We start from the raw sequence: 22,544 nt of genomic DNA, 5'->3' as shown, positions 1-22,544 counted from the left end.
TTTCGTAATACATAGGCATCGGGGCTATTACAGAAATATGTCATTTTGATAATGGTGTGTGCATCAGAGACAACTTGTGTTAGGCTTGTTTATATTCACTGATTTCCAAATTTAGCGCCGTACATTTCGTCTATTGAAGTAAGCACCAGAAAGGGGAATATGGCCATCTGAATCCTCATGACATTGTGTTGGTCAATATAGGTCAAATGCGTGGAAACTAAAAGCAGCAACTTAAGACAGCCTCCGGATGGATTCCCTACAAAATGTGCCACTTGACAGTGAAATAGGAAATTTTACTAGTGGTGGCATAAGTGTAGAAATAGCCATTAATCATGAATGTATTCAGTGGTCATTTAGTAATTCCTCTGAAACCGAAGCCAAATTAAAAGCTAAAAGTAAGTTACTTCTTATTTTGGTGAGATAACAACGCAGTTTTTTTTTAGGTCAGAAAGTAGGCTACTTATGTGTATTTGAGTCATGTACATGCCATTTTAATGTTATATATTTTGTTATGGCTATTTTGAAACAGCAAAATAAAATATAAATTGGGGGAGGCTAGTAAATGAATCAATATTTCAGACTAGGCTATACACTAAATTTGGAAAAGGAAAGTATTTGCTCACATCATGGGCAGAAGCGGATTATAGAAAACGCAGAACCCAGGGGGAAAAAACTTGTTATGGACTCCCTATGACAGGCCCCCCGCTCAACCCCCCACCCCTATCTGATTCCTGTGGAGAGGCCCCCAGTCCAAGAAAAGGATTCCTGAATCGGAAAAAAGAGTACCTTTGACTTAAGTGCAAAAAGATTAAGGGCCCCTTAATCGGAGAGAATGGCCCCTTTGACTTCAGTGTAAGGGCTCCTGTGCAATTTTTGTATTTCCATGTGTACTGAAAAATCACTGAAAATGTTTAGGGTATTAACAATTGCAGATTAACCACTTTCCAATTAGAACCCTCCATTAGCATCAGGCAAGATTTCCCTTGTAGCACACTGTTTATCTCCATTATCCATTTGGGGAAAACAGGGCGTTAAACCCAATTTCGTTTGTTTTTTGACAGCTTTGGGCAACAAAATCATTGGTTATAGTTTGTAAACCGACAGGAATGTGCCCAAAATACACTTTAAACTTTTCTGTGGGTGGTGGGCCCCCAAACACTTCGTCACTGGGGTCCTTCGGAACGAGTTACCTCCCCTGGTTATGAGTAGGATGAATTTATGAAACCATGCAAATATTAATAACTTAAATGCATTCATATTTTTTATTGTTCAAATTGAAAACTTGAAATCCAAATAGACATATTGCCCTAGAAAATTTTAAAATTTACTTGTAAAGTCTAAATATTGATAAATATTCATGAATAATGACTTAAAAATTCTGATGTTTTCAACAGCAATCACTTTGCAAACATCATGTGCTTTCTATGTGTGGACCTAAGTTGACGTAAGCTAGATGTATTGAGTGCTTACAGCTGAGAGAAAGTGATCGGTGTCACCTGTAATCATATTGTCATCGAATCACCGAATTCTCACTTATGGATATGCACCACACTCCCATTCCCGGAATATCACTAGTTCAGTTTTCAAAAGAATTAGGATGACTGAAAATTTGGAACATAAGAAATATTATTAATAAAGGTAGTCTAACATGAACTAATATCTATAAACTCAGCCTAATGGTGCTGCATCAGTTTCAGTGCCATGGAAATTAGAAAGGCATGTATTTGTAATATATGGAGCAAGAAATTATAAAAGAACAGTCCAGATGTGTATTTATCAATCTGAATAAAGCACAGATCATATTTCGTTTTTTATAGTTCACAATTTCGTTTTACTTGTATTCAGAACACTAGGATATGGAAAAGTTGTTATATAACAGGCATTCAAGTTGATGTGAGGAATTATCCAGTGCTCTGCACAGAACTGTGGGTAAACCCCTTGAAACGTCAACGCTGATTGATAAATCAATGTCTGACGTCATAAGGTCAAAAGCCGCTTGTATGACCACTGACGCGACCTCCCAGTAAAACTGGTCAGATTTTCATGTAGTGGAGGCCATCGAAAGTATAAAAAACGAAACGAATTATAGATCTGTATTTTAATCAGATTGTGTATTTATTTGTTATATATAATTTTGGTTGTATTTTTCTGTACAGATAAGTGTTTAGAATGGAAAGATGTTGTTGGTGTGCAGTCACTCGCAAAAAACACCAAAAACCTGACTGAATCTCAACAAAAAACAGACACTGATTTCACGCAAATCAAATTGTCCTACATTGTTAAGAAAGAAGATCATAAATGGAGATGTGATCATATAATATTTGAAGGAGATTTTAGCAGCTGGATTAGTAGATTAAGAGAAAGAATTAGACAAGGTATTATATCGTCCAATTTACCTTTTAACTAAGAATTGCCGTCTGTATGGTTATATATTTTAAAAGAATAAAATTGGTTTATATAAAACAACAATAACAACTGATCTACTTAAATATTGATTTTTAAAAATATGTTCCTTAGAGTATAATAAGGTCGTATATCTGACTATAATAAAGTCATTTATTTGAGATACAAATGACTGGGTAAAGGAAAAGTTTTAAAAAAGGTGATGGCATGTTTCTTAAACGAAAACGGACCCAAAATTTGGTAAAAAAAAGGCATAATCAAATATAAGTTATATAATAGGAATCCAATGATATATACTCTTCAAAAAAAGTAGGGGATATTCAGAAACAATACAAAACTGTGGAAATGCACTGCTGTTTTTATTAGAGGTAACCAGTGTATGTTAATAACAGGTCAATTGCCTACACATGAACATAAACAGTTCATATGGGCGGGCAGGGCGGCTTATCTGACGGCCCCATTTAACTCGCAAAGAGATACACTGTCAAAAGTGAAAATGGATGTTTTTGATTTTTGTCTTAATAATGAGTTATTGCTCCACCAATCCTCAGACATTCAGCAATTTGTCGTGGCATGCTCCTAATCAACCGTCCAATCACGATTTGGGGCAATCTGACCCACTCCTCTTGCAGTGCCACGGCCAATTCTTGCAGTGTTGTCTGTTGACGTCGACGAACACGTCTCCTGATCAAATTAAACGTAACACACTAAAGCAAAGATACGCTAAACAGTAAATCTTATGCAAGAACCGATAGGAAAGCAAACATGAATGGATAAACCAGCAAGCGTCAGTTTTCATCAACCCTTCATCTGTTAGCATACTCTCAAAGCATGTCAAGTGTCCATGACTATTTATCATATCACAACCTGCATAGGTATTTACATTTCAATATCCCCTACTTCTTTTGAAGAGTATATATTTAGATAAATTTTGACCAGGTAAACAGAAAGTTCAACAAAACTTAAAGATAGCGTCTGAAAAATTTGGTAAAAATAGACTTATCATTTAGTGAGAACATTGACTAAATTTCAGTTATTCAATAGAAATCCAGTGATACATATCTTGATAAATTTTGATCACAATATTGTGGTTCACAAGGGATTTTCAGGGGCTTTAAGTGGTCAAATTCAGTTAGATATTAAAAAGGTTTGGTTAACCATACATTCTCAATTTGAACAAAGTACCGTAACCAGCTTTATGTAATTTGGTTTCCAGTTTGATTTCAGTTTGAAGAAATCCATTTGATGATTAACTGAATGTTTATCTGTGTTTGAGAGAATTGACATGCAGGGATTTTTTTTATTCTGGAAGCTAGGTGTTTATTGATATTTTTTTTTTGTGTTATTAAGGCAAGCCTAGAAAGTTATTAGTAATTATAAACCCTATTGGTGGATTTGGTAAAGGAAGACAAAATTATGAGAAAAAAGTAGCACCATTGTTTGAGTTGGCAGACATTACTACAGATGTTAAAGGTAAGGATAAAGATTTGCAAATAACTGAAAAAATGAATTTCAACATTGTGCCAATTATGCAGAAAAAGAGAAATAATAAATAACTGCAACCCAGTTCCAGCCCAAACAAAATGGCCAAACTGATAAACAGTAAATATTTATTCATTTAGCTGCTACTGTTACTGAAAGGGATGACATCAGGGCAAGTTAATTTGCTATCGATATTAATTTTCTATACAACGACATACAAATGTGGATGTATATTGCCGTCGCTCCCATCCATCTGTCGGTCCGTCCGTCCATTGTCCACAATTTCTTGTTATCATCTGATTGTTTTTATACGCCCACATCGAAATGTGGTCGTATATTGTCGTCACTCCGTCCGTCGTCCACAATTTCTTGTGAATGCTCTAACGTCAAAAGTTATCATCTGATTGTTTTTATACGCCCACATCGAAATGTGGTTGTATATTGTCGTCGCCCCTGCCCGTCCGTCTGGCGTCCACAATTGCTTGTGGACGCTCTAGAGGCTAAAATTAATATCCGATTGACTCTAAATTTATACACAGTGTTTACGGTCATCAGACGAAGAAGCCTATTGATTTTCAACAATTTCTGATAATTACTGCCAGAGTTATGGCCCTTGACCACTTTGAAAAATCTTGTGAATGCTCTAGGGGCTAAAGTTAATATCCGGTTGACTTTAAATTTATACACAGTGTTTAAGGTCATGAGAAAAAGAAGCCTATTGATTTTCACTGATTTCCGATAATTAGTGCCTGAGTTATGGCCCTTGATCACTTTGAAAAATCTTGTTGACGCTCTAGAGGCTAAAGTTAATATCCGATTGACTTTAAATTTATACACAGTGTTTAAGGTCAAGAGATGAAGAAGCCTATTGATAATTACTGCCAGAGTTATGGCTTTTGATGACTTTGAAATATCTTTTGGACGCTCTAGAGGCTAAAGTTAATATCCAATTGACTTTAAATTTATACACAGTGTTTAAGGTCATTAGGCGAAGATTTCTGATAATTACTGCCAGAGTCATGGCCATTGATCACTTTGAAAATCTTGTGGATGCTTTAGAGACCATAGTTATCATCTGATTGATTTTATATTTATACACTGTGTTTACGCCTATATATAATCATATATATAATCGTTTCGATTGACTTTAGATTGATACACAGAGTTTAAGGTCTTGAGACGAATAAGTATATTGATTTTCAATGATTTTTGATAACTTGAACTGCTAAATCCATGATATTAAGTGTTCTATATACTAAACGTTAGCATGGGCCAAACAAATTCAAATAATTTTCTGATAATTACTTATTGAGTTGTTACTCTTAATCAGATTTCAGTGTATTATAAATGTTTCATTACCAACAAAAGTAAAAATTTGCGACAACTCTTATTGACTACCCGGACGATTTAGCTGCTATGGGCATATGTTTCATTGCCTGGCAACCTATCTTTTTAAATTGATATATGTTGTTTAAATTAGTGAAATGAAGAAGCCTATTTAATTTCAATAATTTCCATTAATTACTTCTGGAGTTATGTCCCTTGCTTCAATTTGTTGCACCTTGTGGACACTCTAACATCAAAAGTTATCTGCCGATCTGTATGAAATTTAAATTAGTAAAAAGAAGAATCCTATTGAATTTCAGCAATTTCCGTTTATTACGACTAGAGCTGTTTCACTTAATGGCAATTTAACTTTAATTTTATTGGTGGAAAGGATTTGTATTTGCACACATTCTTGCCTGGCTGTAATACTCAGTCGGGGTTTTGCTTGTAGGTTGCCTATATGAAATTGACCCCCTAACTTTTGGGCAATCTGACTTTTCGAGCAGATGGGTAAAATGGAGAAAAAAATTATGATATAATTTAGTTGACAAAATAAAGTCTAATAAAACACTAATTTTACTTTTCTGTTTATTGAATACCGTGAACTTGTACTGAATTGACTATGGACTAAAACATTTTATCTGGAGCCACTCTGTCTGGCAAAATATCATCTAGTTGGCAAAATAAAGTGCACGAAATCTAATAAGCTTTAATTTTACTATTCTTTTAATTGATAAAGGCACATTTGTACTGAATTGACTATGGATTAAAACATTTTGTCTGGGACCACACTCTTTTGTGCGACTTTTTTCGGGCATTGATTATTATTTGTGAATGCAGCTCTGACAGTCTGATTGGATGACTGGAATTCCGATTGGCATTGAGTGGGATTTTGGTTGCAAAACCATTGGACAACATGTAAGTTGCGTGACTCATGGACTAGAATAGCCAAAAAACGCATCTGCAGCAGTTAAATTTTCAAAATTTTCTCGAACGAGGGTGGGCGGCTCCGTGGACTAAACGATTTACTGGTTGATTGGAATTCAGGTCAGCCACGTAAGTTTAACTATATTGGACCACATTGAAGATGCTGTATTCACGAGCTGGAATTAGAGAAAAATGCTTTTGCGACCGTCAAGTTTTCCAAACTTTCCTGAGGAGGTCTGCCCCCCCCCAACATCCAACGGGCCCGTATACCTATGTAGACACCCATATGGAAATATTGCGTCACCTCCATATGCCTGTCTATCTGTCAGTTCATCTGTCAGTCCATTGTTCACAATGTTTTGTGAACACTCTACTGACTACATTTATCATCTAATATTTTTAAGATTTATATATGCCGTTTACATTAGTGAGATGAAGAATCCTATTGAATTGTAATTACTTCCAGACTCATTGTTTACTTTGTATAATGTTGTGAACACTCTAAAGTTATTATCAAAGCTATGTGATATTTATATGCGTTATTCGTATTGTTAAAACAAAGAATCATTTTGAATTTCAACAATTTCCATTAAAGTTATGGTCGTTGTAGTATCTTGTGAATATAAGTTATGGCTCTTACTTTGTGAAAATTTGTGAATGCTTTAACACTGGAAATCATTATCTAGTTTAAGTCTTTGTGTTCTTTCTTTTAATAATTAAAAACAAGTGTGTAAATTTTCTTGTGGTTTTAGTTACAGAAAGGGCTGGTCATACGATTGATATATTAAAGACCTATGACTTTTCTACTATTGATGGGTAAGTTTCACAACTTTAAAGCTCCTTCTGATCATTTAAGGAGTGAGGCTACCCAAAAAATGCTTTCTGAAATTCTAAAGCTATTGAATTGAAGATGGCACAAGCAGTTAGGAAATGTAATAAACAGGGGAAAACTAACATTAAAAATAAAGAAAAAAAAGTAGTTGCCAGGGTAACACATTTTTTTGGAAAAAGTATGAAAAATGTAGGTACACCATATCTCTGGCACTAATAAAGATAAATGTCACATTTTCGGACTGCTTGTTCTTTAATGATAACCCTAAAACCAGACAGAGAGTTTTTCTCTGTAATTTTTATAGTTCCTTGGAAATTGGTGTTTAAAACATTTGCCTCACCACAATATTTTGTCTTTGGAGAAATATTTTGATAACTTATGAAATATTAATGATAATTCAAATTGCTTTCTGTCTGATTCTGAGGTAGATATTAGTTTATATATACTGCAAAATTGGCGAAGATATCTTAATTAGTTACAGAGATATAGTGTACCTATGTTTTTCATAATTTTTTCCCAAAAAATGTGTTACCCTGTCAACAACTTTTTTTAAATGCTAGTTTTCCCTTGTTTATTGCATTTCCTAACTACTTGTACCATTTTCAATTCAATAGCTTTAACATTTCAGAACAAAATTTTTCGAATAGCCTTCCCGCTTAATTTTACACCCAGCAACTAACTTGTTTTATTTGCAGCTAGGTTAGATAATGATGTATCTCGAGAACTAGAAATCATATAAGTTTTAGTCGTTTGAGGGTGTGGCATACATTACACTCAGATAATGAGTTTTATAACAGGATGACTGATTCTGTTGGTCTTTCTGTGGAAATGAAACCTCACTGTGGTCCATCTGATTTAAAAAAACGTGTAAATATATCACCGTTACACCCTAATGATGGTTGAGTTCGAATTTCGTGAAAATCGGACCAAAACTGCAGGACAGAATGGCCGCCCCTCATATGCAAACAGTGTCAAAAAATAGTATATCAAGGTTATGGACCCTTTTAAAACTCACAATTTTGATCCGATTTTGATGAAACTTGAAATACATGTTTATAACCCAAAGATCTTGGTTCCTTTCGATATTTGCGCATATCGGTTCGTAACTTCCTGAATTATGGCCCTTGACTGTACGAAAAATCGCGTTTTTAGCTTGTGGTCCCTCTATAGAGGTCACAATAATTATCACCATTCCACCATAATAAAGGTTGTATTCGAATTGAAATGAAACTGCCCAACAAAATGGCCGCTCTTTGTACTCAAATTGTGTAAAAGTATGTAATACAAAGGTTGTGGACCCTCTAGAGGTCACAATTTTTACCCGATTTTGATAAAAATTAAAACATATCTTTATATCCCAAAGATCTCAGTCCCTTTTGATATTTGCACATTTCAGACCATAACTTTCTGGATTATTGCCCCTGATTGTACAAAAAAATCATGATTGTTTTTAGCTTGTTCTCTATCCATCTCTTGCAAAATGTGAGCGTATCCTGCCTGGCAGCCGCTGGTTTTAGCTTGTTCTCTATCCATCTCTTGCAAAATGTGGGCGTATCTTGCCTGGCAACCACTGGTTTAAAATTGAATACAAATTGTGGTTTCTAGCGGGTCCACAAGCTAAAAATCTATCTATGTAATCTATCTATCTCTTGCAAAATGTGGGGATATCTTGCCCGGCATCCACTGGTGTTGTTTTAGTATAGTTTTATATTTAATCACTTCCAATAAACATGTAGTTTGTTGTTTTAATATAGATTAATCTCATCCAATATACATGTATTTTGTTGTTTTAGTATAGTTTCTGTTGGTGGTGATGGTTTATATCATGAAGTATTAAATGGCATTTTACCCATGATACAAGATGATAATATAGATTATAATGATACAGAAATTACACTTAAATCACCACCAGTTCCTATTGGTATTATACCTACAGGTTAGAGTCAGCTATATTTACACTACCATAAGTATTGAGGCCGTGCTCAGGTGCCAATTTGGACAGGATCGGAGAATACCCAAACTGTATGCGACTTTAATCTTATGGTTTATGGAAGTAATTATAAATTCTTACTTCCGATATCACCCTATTGAGTTGACTTGGTAGGTGGTTGGGTGGTCAAGTTTTCTAAATTATGCGCTGTAAATCATTAGGCATGTAAACTACATGTATACAATTGTGAATGGGTCAATCTCAGATTTGTATGTGATAAGGAGTATTGTCACATGCTTTACCTTGTGGGTTTTCTCTGGGTGCTCTGATATTTCTTTAGTTGGCTGTAATATATACTGATATGGTAACCTTGTAGTGAATTTATAGTGTTATAAAAAACAAAATTTTGATTCATATATTTTGTTAATGTTAAAAGGAACAGGTAATGGTATAGCAGGGTGGTCATGTGGTTGTATAGATATAGAAACATCAGCTTTACACGTTATAAGAGGTAATATGATATTACATTCAACTTTCTTCATATATTATGAAAATTTACTACAAGGATCGTCATTGATTTAACTAGGTAGGATTACATATCAAAAGTCTATCAATTATTGTATGCATAAGATAAAAAGTTTAAGAAAAGATTGTTCCTCAAATGAGATGTGATATGAGGTGTAGTTAGAATAAGCATGCCATATTTTCATAGCACAGTTTGCTGAGTTAGCACAATAACAATACAATAAAAAATATATTTAATTATCTAGAGTAATACCATAGTTTTTTTTATATGCCTACATTTTAATCATTTCTGATAATTATTACCCCTCATCAGTTTTTGGTGCCTTGTAAATGCACCCATTACCTACAAAAAAATATATATCTGACAACTGATGTGGGTTGCTTGGATGCTTTAGTTGCTGTGTGCTTCTATTTTTTAGGCAGGCAACCTATCTTTACATATTTATTTCTATTACTTATTTTGAATTTTATAGCTTTGAGTGACTGTCAACCAATAATGCAATAAGGCCAAATATTCAAAATGTCATAAACACACTTTTATGGATAACAATTACTATGGTTTATTTCACTGCAACGTTTCAACAAGGTTTCACAAGTCGTTATAAATGCCATTCAAAGAATATTCAAAATGTCGTAACTTTTAAAAAAATTATATATATATCAGTATATATATATACCAGTTTTGACACAAAATTAAACATTCTAGAGGCATGATAACTTCACTTTTAAGATGTATTATGTAAGAGATGTAAGAGCTAAATCTGCCTATTGCAGGTCTTTTGTTTGGCTTCAAATGTTATATAAATTATTATTTAATGATTTAAACCAATACTCATCTCTCTAAGCTGTCGGATAGCTCCGATTTTAAGTAGATTAGAACATCAAAGCCATTTAACAGTTTAACAATAAAATAGATAATCAAGACTTTTGAACTATTATACTAATATATGCATCTTTACAGATATAGTGTTTATATTTTAACTAAATCAAGTATGATATATTAAGTATAGTCTTGGTACATTTTTTTTAAAGGTGAGCACCATAAGTCTTGTGCATTATCAATAAAGGTTGGAGGAAAACATTTGGCATTTGCTGGTTTATTATTTTCCTATGGAGTAATGTCTGATTTGATTAAAAAATCTGAAGAAAGAAGATGGATGAAAGTGATGAGATACCCAGGTATGATCTATGATTGGGTGTTTCGGGATGGGGATGGGGAAGACCTAGTGGGACCATATCCCTTCCATATATGCTACTGATCAATTGTATGAAATAAACAATTTACTGTACATGTATATCTGAACATAAAAACTATATACAATGACTCTACGTGATAAATTGCATGTAATGCTCTCCGGTAATTGAGTCTCTAAGTAATATGTTATATGTTCAACTCAAATACTGAAAACGTCTGAGATTGCATCATTTTGCATTGCAATATGAATGGAGCAGTCATTAGAACTCTTGCTGCGTATTCGCTTGGCTCACAACATAAGGTTTTGCACCTCTATCTGTGTGCCCAGATCTGCCCACTATAAATCATTCTTTAAAATGTAGGGCTTCTTACCTACATAACTTTTATTATCCTGTTCGGAACAAAGTTGAGGAGGGATATTGAAATGGGCTCTGTCTGTCCTTCCGCCAAGATTTTGTTTCCAGAGCATATATCTTAAAACATTAAAAATATCTTTATAGAATTTTGTATGCACCTATTATAGTCGTTGCGCAATTTGCTAATTAGACATTTCTTGGATTTAATAATTTTTTGTGTTTCATGGAAACAAATTTACTTAGTTTTTGGAATAGAATTCAGGAGGATAAACACTTCAAGATATCTTTATTAAACGTTATGAAATTTCATTTATAAATCTCGAACTGAACATGTAACTTTTCAATCTTCTGATACTTTGATTGTGTACTAACAGTGGTGGTAGTTTGTAATTGATGGCCACTAATTCAGATCCCTGATACTATTTCCTATGCATCTTATAACTAATATTTGGTTGTTAATCACCAGTGATGCAGAGATAGTCTATAACTGTACCTTCTGTAATATATCAAAGACTGCAGGGTCTTGTTGACTGAGTCTTTTTAGTACATATTAAGGTTAAAAGGATAATTCTACTTTTTCAATATTTAAAGTTTGTAGTAAGCAAAGAAGAATAAGTTAATATTTTATCTTTAACCTGCTTGTGCATACAGAAGTATCTGGCAACCAAGCCAAGGGTAGTCCGGATTTCTGTTAAACACAATTGTTAAAACAATGTCATGTTTTTTTTTTTATGTTTAAGTGTCTATACTTGGTGGGTTCTTGGGTAGACAGCGTACTTTTAATGCAGATGTGAGTTACAAAACATTAAATACTAATGTGGACGGAGAAAAGAAGGAAGATAACTGTGAAAATGGTAGGACATTATTGATATTGAACTCATCTATGCTATAATCCTCTATACTATAATACACCATATACTTTACACATCTAATATACATAAAGTTTCTAAAGCTGAATCAAACGGCGTTGAAATTCGTCTTGTGTGTCCACTGTCATTCGGCCGAATGATTTGCCCGAATCAAACATATTTGATATAATTGGCAGAATTATATTCGCCCAGTGTGTCCGCTTCGCCGAAGCATTCGGTCGAATGTAGAATTCATTAGCCAATCACCACTCATATTGAGAAGTCATGTGATTGTTTGAAGAAATGGTCGGCGCCATGAATGATTAATCATGTGACGTAAAAGGTGATACAATTGACTGATAAATCGGTCAAAGCATTCGCCTAGTGTGTCCACCCATTCGGCTGAATAATATTCGGCGCTGATTGATTCGGCCTAATGTGTCCACCACTTTATATACATAATATCACAGTCCTCTTTACTATAATATACAATATACTTTAATCATCTAATATCCATAGACCCTCTAATATACTTTATATCACACCCCTCTCTATACCATAATACGCAATATACTTTAAACATCTAAGTCCTCTCTTTGATAATACACAGTATACTTTAATGATCTAATATCCATAGACCCTCTAATATATTATATATCACCCCACTCTGTACTATAATACACAATATACTTTAAACATCTAATACACATTGACCCTCTAATATACTTTATATCATAGTTCTCCATACGTATAGTATAGATAAAACTTCTAGGCCTGTTATTTATGTTTTTATTGCCATCACCTCGCCCACATTCAATTGCAGAGCTCATGCTGTCATTCACCATTCTTCCTGCTAATTGCAATAAAAATATAATTTTGGCATTGTAATTTTAAATCAGGCAATGGTTTCTGTTCACTTGAACAGCTGAAGTTATCAATTGAGTTATGCAAAAGCTAGAAGTCAGTGAAATTTGAATTATTTCTGATTACTCTTGATCAGTCTTTAGAGTCTTGTAAATGCTCCCATTACCTATAACAGAATAAATATGTGACAACCTTCGTAGATGACACATGTTTCATTGTATTGCAACCTATCTTTATTTTCTAGATTGGAAGACAATTGATTTGAAAGAGTTTTTGTCAGTGCACGTGTTTTGTTGTGATATAAGGGTTGACAATGGTGTTGTTAAATTCGACCGTCAGAGTGATTCTTTTTTACTTATGTCCTATGGTCGAATTAAAAAAATGGAGCAAATTAAATTTTTGGGAAGATTTGCAACTCAGAGTCCAAATTTAGTAAGTTGATTTAAATTGAAGTATTTGTTTTTATTGTCTGAAATGCGCGAAGTTCGAAAAGAACTGAGATCTTTGGGATATAAACATATATTTCAAGTTTCATCAAAATCTGATAAAAATTGTGATTTCTAGAGGGTCCATAACCTTGGTATTACATACTTTTACACTATTTGTGTACAGGGAGTGGTCATTTAATTAGAATGAAACGGTGATATATTTAAATATAACATGTAGAAGGTCCACAAGCTAAAAACATGATCTTTCGTACATTCAGGAGATGTAATCCATGAAGTTATGGTCCAATACATGCTAATTGCGAAAGGAACCGAATTCTTGGGGAGATAAGATAAACTTATATTTAAAGTTTCGTCAAAATCAGATACAAATTGTGACCTGTAGAGTGTCCACAAACAAATTGTGGGCGTCCAGATGGACAAGGGCAACGACAATATACACCCTCATGAAAATGTGGATGTATAGAAAGTGGGGCCATTATAAATGGAAGTAGTGGGGTCATTATAAATGAAAATTTGTGTATAAGATTGTTAGAAAATAGTTTTGTATTAAATTTTAGATGGATTTTGATTGGTTAATAAAGAACAGCAATGTTACTAGATTTCATATAAAAGTTAATGAATCGGTGGATTGTGGAAGTTCTAATGAAAGAGATCGGGCATTAGAATTATATGTTAATATTGATGGTGAATCTATTCCTATAAGTGAACCTGATATAGATGTTAGGTAAGTGATTAACAGAAACATGAGAGAGAGAGAGAGAGAGAGAGAGAGAGAGTTTAACATCCACTGGACACAAACTAGGTCATTTCGGGACTAACATATAGTTCAAGTTTATTTCAATAATTCGCTTGCGCGTAGGGGTCTTTAGCAGTGGAAGGAAACCGGAGGACCCGGAGAAAAACCATTAGGTTGGAAAGGCAACCCTACTCCTTGCCACGTACAACCGGAAAATTGAAACTACGCCAGTTGACTCAATGATATGCCTTATGATACAGAGGTTCTGATTATAATTTATGTATCTCTTTCTTTAAGACCATTTTAGTCTGTTAATGGTAGTGTGTGTGAGGCGCTTGATAAAATGGTACACTTGGATAATACAATGTATGTGTAGTTCATGTTTGTGTGATCTTGGAAATACGAGTGTACTATGGACTAGTCTCTTATCATTCAGAAAAATATTTTACCAATATTAGTCTGGATGAGTTGTCAACATTTGAGAATATTAGGTCATTAGCTAGATTATCCGGTCTTTTACATTGTCATAAACAAAGTCTAAAGGAGGAAACTAGTCCTAAAACAAGATGTTGACGCCCATGAAATTAATTTAAGAATGCCTTTTCAGAAAATCCATTTGATTGCATATCCAACACTCTTAATTTTTTTTATTGTTAAATTTCTCTCTTCATGGGCCATATCTATGTTTTTTTAATTAATCATAACGATTCATGTTTGTTTATATTAATGCAAGAATTATTGGATTTATTGTGGGAAGGGGTGCAACTCTTACTTGACTTGGCCAGGTGAATGTCTTGACTGAGTTCAATGATTAACATGTCCCACTAAAGCTAAGCAGGGCTAAGCAATTTCTTTGACTTTGATTCTATCTGATAGAGAGTGATGAAACTTGGTGTATAGTTAATAGTCAGTTTGATTGCTTGATACTTTTGAAAAAGATAAATGTGCTATTAATTAATATGTGACATCTATTTATTTCGAGATTTCGACGGGGAACATCTGCATCACTGTTGACTTGTTTAAAATATTATAATGTCGGTTGAAGAGTAATATTGTACAGTACATAGCATGGGTTTTATTTTATTACAGATTTTGTAGTCAGTTAGTTCCAATCTATAGTTCCAAGTTTTAATAGTGACTAGAGGAACATGAAAGATATAAAAACAGTACCAAGAAAAAACTCTGCTACTGGCAATCAAGAAGTTAGTTTATAATGGCACAGATAAAAAGGACAAATGGAACAAATAGGAAAACAAAAATAACTAAAAAGATAGTTTATTAAATTAAATAACAAATGAAAAGCATGTATATATATATACTGTTCAGACATAATCTAATCAAATTATACTATTGATTACTAAAAGATGCACCTTATTAAATGATAATTACTACTTGATTTTAACATGGAATTTCAGCAATTAAAATACATATGTAGATGTGTACATAAATATTAAAGTAAAACAAAATCTAATGTAATGACCAAGACAACTAGAAGCCTGATATAGCATGATAATTAAGTAATTTAAGTACATAATTATACCATTGTCTGAAAAACAAATAGTAATAATTTGTTTTTCAGATATTTATTTTTCTGCATTTGTGCTGTGCACTGGCAATCAGATAATAGAAAAGTAAACATAGATTAAAATAATGAAACATTTGGTGCATTTGTTCAATCCAATCCAAATTTTATGTTATTAATTCTCTCCTACTAATAGTATAAAAATATAAAATAATTTTCTCTGAATAACAATATAAATTAGAGTTGCCCACATGATCAACTTTGTTATGTCAGAGGTATTTTGAGGTCTTCATGCATGGATAAATTCTGACACCGTCCAAACCTGATCAAAAGGAAACAAAGGTCAATTCTTAATTTTTTAAGTGTCTTTTTTTACCTGTTGATTATACATTTGTTGTCTTTACAATTTATAAGATAATTCATGTGAAGAAATTAGAGTATGTAACTCGAAGAACAAAATTGCGAGAAGTAGCTTATAACTGTGTCTAACAAGTGGTTGCCATTCCAGATACACCCACATTTTGCTAGAGATCGACAGAGAACGAGCTAAAAATAAAAAAAAAAGATTTTTCGCACAAACAGGCAGGGAGCGGTCATTTAGTCCGGCAGTTTTGGGTCGGATTTTCATAAAATTCGAACTCAACCATCATTAGGGTGCACCGGTGAATTGTTTAAACAGTTTTTAAAATTGAATCCACAAACTAAATACGTGTTTTTTTATACGCCCACATTTTCATGTGGACGTATATTGTCGTCGCCTCTACAGGTCACAATTTTTATCCGATTTCAACGAAACTTGAAATATAGCTTTATCTCCCTAAGATCTCGGATCCTTTCGATATTGGCATGTATCAGACCATAACTTCATGGATTATGGCCCCTGATTGTATGAAAAATCATGTTGTTAGCTTGTGGACACTCTAGAGGTCATAATTTTGATCCTATTTTGATGAAACTTGAAATGCATGTGTATAAACCAAAGATCTTGGTTCCTTTTGATATTCGCGCTTATCGGATCGTAACTTCCTGAATTATGGCCCCTAATTGTACGAAAAATCGTGTTTTTAGCTTGTGGACCCTATGGAGGTCATAATTTTTATCCGATTTAAAAAACTGTATTGTTATATCACCGTTACACCCTAAGGACAGCTGAGTTCGAATTTCGTCAAAATTGACCCAAAACTGACAGATAAAATGGCCGCCGTTCGTTCTCAAATAGCGTAAAAATATGGTATATCAAGGTTGTGGACCCTATAGAGGTCACAATTTTAATCCTATTTTGATGAAACTTGAAATGTAAGTTTATAACCCAAAGATCTTTGGTCCTTTCGATATTCGCGCATATTCACGTAACTTCATGATTGTACGAAAAAGTGTGTTTTTAGCTTGTGGACCCTATAGAGGTCATAATGTTTATCCGATTTAAAAAATCATATTATTATATCACCGTTACACCCTAAGGACGGCTGTGATTGAATTTCGTGAAAATCGGCCAAAAACTGACAGACAAAGTGGCCGCCCTTGTTCTCAAATAGCGTAAAAATATGGTATATCAAGGTTGTGGACCCTATAGAGGTCACAATTTTTATCCGATTTTGTTGAAACTTGAAATGTAAGTTTATAACCCAAAGATCTTGGTTCCTTTCGATATTTGCGCATATTGAATTGTAATTTCCTGAATTATGGCCCTTGATTGTAGGAAAAATCACTTTCTTTTTAGCTTGTTCTCTATCCATCTCTCGAAAATGTGGGCGTATCCTGCCTGGCAGCCGCTGGTTGAACAAGATTCAGGGGCCATAATCCAGGAAGTTACATTCCGATAAGTGCGATTATTGAAATGAACTGAGATCTTTGTGATATAAACATAAATTCAAAGTTCCATCAAAATCGGATCAAAATTTGCGTGGACTTATAAAAATGAACTTAGTGAAGATATCAAGAAGCTCATTTCTAACTCCGGGGGACAAGAATTTTATTCACTTAATTATATCTGGGATTTCTCTTTTAATGTATAACATGTTTATTAGCACAATTAGTTATTTTATTACATTGATTTGTTATTTTTGTATATTATAGATAGCCTTTTATTAATATAACAATAAGTGCATTTAATTTAGTTACTTTTGTATTCATTGTTAAGCTTTTTATATATTTCATAATATACTCAAAGTCGTTAAAAATGCAATGCCTAATTCATGAAATATTTCTGGTAAACATTTTCTTGGGCTTTCTTATCTTATGACACATAGGTGAAACTTGTGATGGGTCTCTTTTTGTGGAGTTCTGGGTTTGAACCCAATATCAGTTCTCGGTAATGAACATTGTTCGTGCAAACTGAGCACTTGTCTTTTTTCACGATTTTAAGCAGTCCCATGTCACACGTTTTGCACGTGCATTTCCTGCACTCTGGCCCTTTAAATACAGATCAAAATTACAACATTCATCATTGGCATGCTGGATTAGGGGGCTTCACAGGTAGCCAGACACTTTAATGTCCACCCATTGACCATTGCTCGCCTCAGACAACGCTTCCGCGCCACTGGAAGAGTTGCCAATCAAACCTGATCGGAGCGCCACCTGTAACAACCACAGCTCAAGATCGCCACATCCGACTACAGCATCTGCGCAACAGGTTCCATTCAGCTACTGCTACTGCCAGGGGAACTGTTTGAACATGGCAACGTCAGATCAGCCCTCAAACAGTCCGAAGGCACCTGGCTGCTCTTGGGTTACGCTGCCGTCGACCTTACCAACCCGATCGAACACCTTTGGGATGAACTTGTAGTGAATTCTTTCATAAAATTATCCACAGATGTTTGTTATCTTGATTTTGTCAATTGTTATGTACATTTGTTAAAGTTGTTGCAGTAAATAAACTTTGAATTTGGCATTGCGTTCTTAATGGCTTTGACTTTGTGTGTATAATTGTAAATTAGATATAGACTGATTATAATATTATAGCCTTTGTGTAAAGAATATTTTAGCTCATTTAGGCTTATATCACCATAATTCTTACCCTATTCAACATTTTCATCCAGATTTTCTGGTGTGGTTCCCTCTTGTCAGTGATGCAGGACGGAGGGCCTGACAAGGGCTGCTGTCTAGTCAAGTGGATGGGACGAAAAACTGAGGTCCTGTGTACACATTGATGTGCACGTAAAAGATCCCTTGACAGTTGTAATTCGATATAAACTTTCCCTCAGAGTAGAACAGTAGGACGTTAAAACTCCATTTCATTTCATTCCTATTTAACTTTGTTTCAAACTGACTTAAAAATTAGATAGCTGCCCAAACGTAACATCCAGAAGTTATCTGCTTGCTTCCTTGTGAAATTTCTGGTATTTTCCATTTGAGCATTACTATCTCTAACAAGCTATCACTTGTCTTCAAATCCATGTAATCAAGTCAAAATAAATTCAGATGGGATTGTTTAGTCATTAAGTTTGAACCAACTGCGATTTGTAATCAAGCGTACAGCCAATTATTTGCAGTATTTCTACCCATTTTTATATTAGTTTCAGAGATTTCTCTTTGAAAAATACCGGTACCAGGATTGTTGGAAGGGAACTCAAATTTGTCGATTAATACAAACAACTAGGGCTCACTTACTGTTTTCATCCCATATCTAATCAGAAGTTTAAAACTAGGCGTGAAAATGTTTGATCTCTTTTGATGGTACAAATTTCAGTTCTTTGTCTTCCAGTAATCCCCCAAATGACTTCATTATTATCATAAACATGTCTATTTTCTATCCCATTATTTTATATGTTATTCAAGTTTATATGATAGATCCATTCAAGTATTTGATTGACATTTATCTAAATTTTATTAATTCAAAACAATATATATTGTGATATTTTATAACATTTTCAGTCTGATATTTTATAACATTTTCAATCTGATATTTTATAACATTTTCAATCTGATGTCCCCCAACTTTCAAAGAAAGCAGAACACTATTAAAATTAGTTCTTCTGTCACACTTTTTAGGGCACAATAAATCTGCCTCTGATTGAGGTAGAATGTTTAAACTAGTTGTCTTGACTGAGTTTGACAATGAGCATTTTCTGCTTAGGCTCAGCAAAGATAAGACATTTTCATTGGTCAAGTCTTTGGGACACAATAACTCTAATTGGTGTAAATGTTTATTAGGTGAATATCTTTGCTGATGATAGCAATTTATGCTAACTCTAAGCAGCTGTCCGTCCGTCACACATTTAGATAAGAAATTTCATTGGTCAAGACTCTAGATAGAACACAATAATTCTGCTTCTAATTAAAGTAGAATGCTCAAACTTTGTGTAGATGTTCACTAAGTGAATATATTGACCGAGTTCAATGATGAGCATTCGTTGCAGATGTAAGCAATTTGAGTTGTCAATGCTTTGAAACAGGGCCCACGCTGTCGATTGCCAAAGTCGCAATTTGCGATAAAAATATGAAAGTGGCGATTAAAATTTGATTAATTGCGATAATGTTTTGCGATTCTTTTTGAGAACTGGCGGAAAAAAATCTTAAAATTCTAATCGTATTTATCCTGAATTAACCATTACAATTACATTGAGTGCCAATCACGTGGCGGCACATTCTATAAATTAATCAATTAATCAACTGGCTGATAATCCGAATCGCGTCAATGAGTAAATATAATCAATTGTCTTAGATAAATGATTAGTTGATTGATAATTGCAAATGATATATATAAAGCCTATCTCAAGTCATTATTTACTCCTAATGATTAATCTAAGCGGGGATTATTTGATTTTTCGTTTCGTCTTTAACAAAAATGGCCGACAGTTATTTTCGCAGAGAATGAAATATTTTGATAGTTGAATTCCGTTTACTGTGGCTTCATACGGCATGTAAAATATACAAGCATGTCTATCGGATATTATTATATTAAATTATATTATCATCACTGGTCGTAAACGTAAGAACGGGTTGAATAGCGACGATTCTTGAGTGAGAAAATAGTTCGCCATTTGTATCATATTACCGTTGCCAAAATACTCTAAAAGTGACTGACGAGTATAATTCTAAGCATATACATATATAACTGAAACTGATATCATTCTATCAAGGATTCAGATTTTGATACCTTTACGGTACCTGAAAATAACAATAGGCCTATTGTACATGCAAAACATAAATTTATAGAAAATTTGCAATCCTTGAATGAGATCTGACATGTAAATAGGCCTACTGAAAATATATTGTGCTGCTCGGTGTGCAAATAGACTAAAGTCACCAAAAATAACATCTTATCTTCGTAAATCAAAACTGTGTTAATGATGTATTATGTAAAGACAGATTTTTAAAGTTGTATATATAGTATATATAGGTAATTGTTTTATAATAGGCCTACCTAAGACATAAAACTGTTACATGTTGTCTTTTTTATCACACATTTTTGGCAGATAAAATATTCCAGTTGACAGAAAAAAACTATGAAACTTTTTTTATATAAAAATTATCATCCATTTTGGCGGGAAAAAAATTAAAGCCGGTGTGAGCCCTGCTTTGAAACATGCCTTGATTCTAATGATAGCTTCATTAATAAGTTTGATAATGAGCATTATTTTCTTCAGTAAAATTCTAAATTTGCAAGTAATTAATGAATGTCAACTACTTATTTTGGGATTAAGGTGGGAGGCATTGTCAAGCCTCACTGTTGGCTTGTTTACCAGGGCTTGTCACGAGCAAATTGGAGGCGAGTAGATGACTACTCACGCAAATATAGACTTGCGCGAGTGAGGCGAGTACATGTATTTACTCACGCAGAATGATGTGCGTGAGTAGCCATTTAAATTTCATGTGCCTAATGGCAATGCTATTGTCACTTCGGTGGAAGCAGACGTTGAATAAAGCTATTTCACACACAATGACAATGCATACTCTTTTATTTCCTTGGCAGTAATATTATCTGTAAATCGTCTTCCCATGACAAGAACGTTGCAAGAGAAACTGGGCTTCCCTTTGCCATTGTTGGCGTGCTGAGGGGATTCGGGTAAAGCTTAGAAAGGTAAAAGAACAGGCAAAACAATTTCAATCCCATCAATTTGCAGAAAAGATGCGGGATCGAAAGAATTGCTATTAATAGAAACGACAACATCCGCTCAATGTTTGATTATCCAGACACGGCAAAGGACATCCGCTTAAAAACCGCCTGGCAGTACGCGTCTCAAAGTATTTTTAGTAACAACAGTTGGCACTGGAAAGACACGCCGCGTGCGCAATAGTGCATCGATATGAAGGCATACAAATTGTTTACGGCTTTTTATATTACGATATTCAATTATTTCTGATTAAATTATTTTTTATATTTGCGCGAGTACTTAATCACTCACGTAAATTTGGTTTTACGCGAGCGTAGCGTGCGCGCAAGTAATTACTCGCGTCTCGTGGCAAGCCCTGTTTACAACATTTTTAATCAAATATTTTATAATCTGATTGTTATTCATTTAATTACATGTGCATTGAAATGTTTTTTTAGTTGTATTGTCCATCACTTTTTATAGCAACAGGATCGTCTGTCTGTAACACATTATGGTACACAATAACTCTGATATAATGTTGAAACTTGGAGCAGATGTTCATTAGGTGAGTGTCTCAATAATTAAAATTTTCTGCTTAGGCGAAGGAGAGATGAGCAATTTGATTTGAGGGATGGAAAGGGTTACCTCCCTTGCTTATCATTTTAAGTGAAGCATACATCGCAACAGGAATGGGACGTCACAAAAACACACACACACACATCAGTATAAAATTCTATCCAAAGTCTAATTTCCATTTACACCTATATAAGATCTTTTTGGTAGCAGTATATATTATTTCTTATTAGTTCTAACTAGTTCCTCTACCCTTATATCTCCCTTTAAAACACTGTTCCTAACACTTTCTTGATGTTTTAATTTAAAAACAATAGCTCGCATGGTTCTTTTATAATGAACATTTAACAGTCTGTTACTCTGATGAAAACATTCTCTTTCAATAGCTTCTGGTAGTCTGTCTGTTACCTTAAATCAATAATAAAAGCATTTATTTAGTGGCATGCAACGTACTGTAACAAATATACAAATTCTACTAATGGCACACTCACAATATATTAGCATTGAAACAAAATTAATATCGCGAGTTACTATATTTCAG

At 33.9% G+C, this 22,544-nt stretch overlaps 2 protein-coding genes across 3 annotated transcripts in view; one reads left to right on the top strand and one right to left on the bottom strand.

Annotated features, from left to right (window-relative positions):
- LOC126819055 (ceramide kinase) overlaps nucleotides 1-22,544 on the top strand; it is a 24,116-nt gene continuing 1,572 nt past the window's right edge. Inside the window, exons 1-11 of one of the 2 annotated variants that reach the window (XR_007679479.2) lie at nucleotides 1-395; nucleotides 2,157-2,375; nucleotides 3,754-3,876; nucleotides 6,891-6,954; nucleotides 8,764-8,906; nucleotides 9,337-9,411; nucleotides 10,458-10,604; nucleotides 11,717-11,830; nucleotides 12,933-13,120; nucleotides 13,695-13,861; nucleotides 21,914-21,995. Coding sequence is in view for 1 of the 2 variants with exons in the window: in XM_050546869.1 (XP_050402826.1) it covers nucleotides 248-395; nucleotides 2,157-2,375; nucleotides 3,754-3,876; nucleotides 6,891-6,954; nucleotides 8,764-8,906; nucleotides 9,337-9,411; nucleotides 10,458-10,604; nucleotides 11,717-11,830; nucleotides 12,933-13,120; nucleotides 13,695-13,861; nucleotides 14,963-15,005 (1,431 nt within the window). In the remaining variant the exon portion in view is untranslated. Of the gene's footprint in view, nucleotides 396-2,156; nucleotides 2,376-3,753; nucleotides 3,877-6,890; nucleotides 6,955-8,763; nucleotides 8,907-9,336; nucleotides 9,412-10,457; nucleotides 10,605-11,716; nucleotides 11,831-12,932; nucleotides 13,121-13,694; nucleotides 13,862-14,962; nucleotides 21,278-21,913; nucleotides 21,996-22,544 lie in introns of those variants that run through there. The other variant, XM_050546869.1, reaches the window with a different exon arrangement.
- The window catches only part of LOC126819056 (transcription elongation factor A N-terminal and central domain-containing protein 2), an 18,077-nt gene continuing 16,810 nt past the window's right edge, over nucleotides 21,278-22,544 (bottom strand). The window contains exon 4 of the mRNA XM_050546871.2: nucleotides 21,278-22,411. Coding sequence (XP_050402828.1) covers nucleotides 22,223-22,411 — 189 coding nt within the window. The 3' untranslated portion in view covers nucleotides 21,278-22,222. The remainder of the gene's footprint in view (nucleotides 22,412-22,544) is intronic.

Source organism: Patella vulgata, chromosome 4, assembly GCF_932274485.2.
Source record: "Patella vulgata chromosome 4, xgPatVulg1.2, whole genome shotgun sequence".
In the NCBI taxonomy this organism is placed as follows: domain Eukaryota; kingdom Metazoa; phylum Mollusca; class Gastropoda; family Patellidae; genus Patella; species Patella vulgata.
The sequence above is the reverse complement of the archived record's forward strand: the minus strand, read 5'-3'. Positions and strand labels throughout refer to the sequence as shown.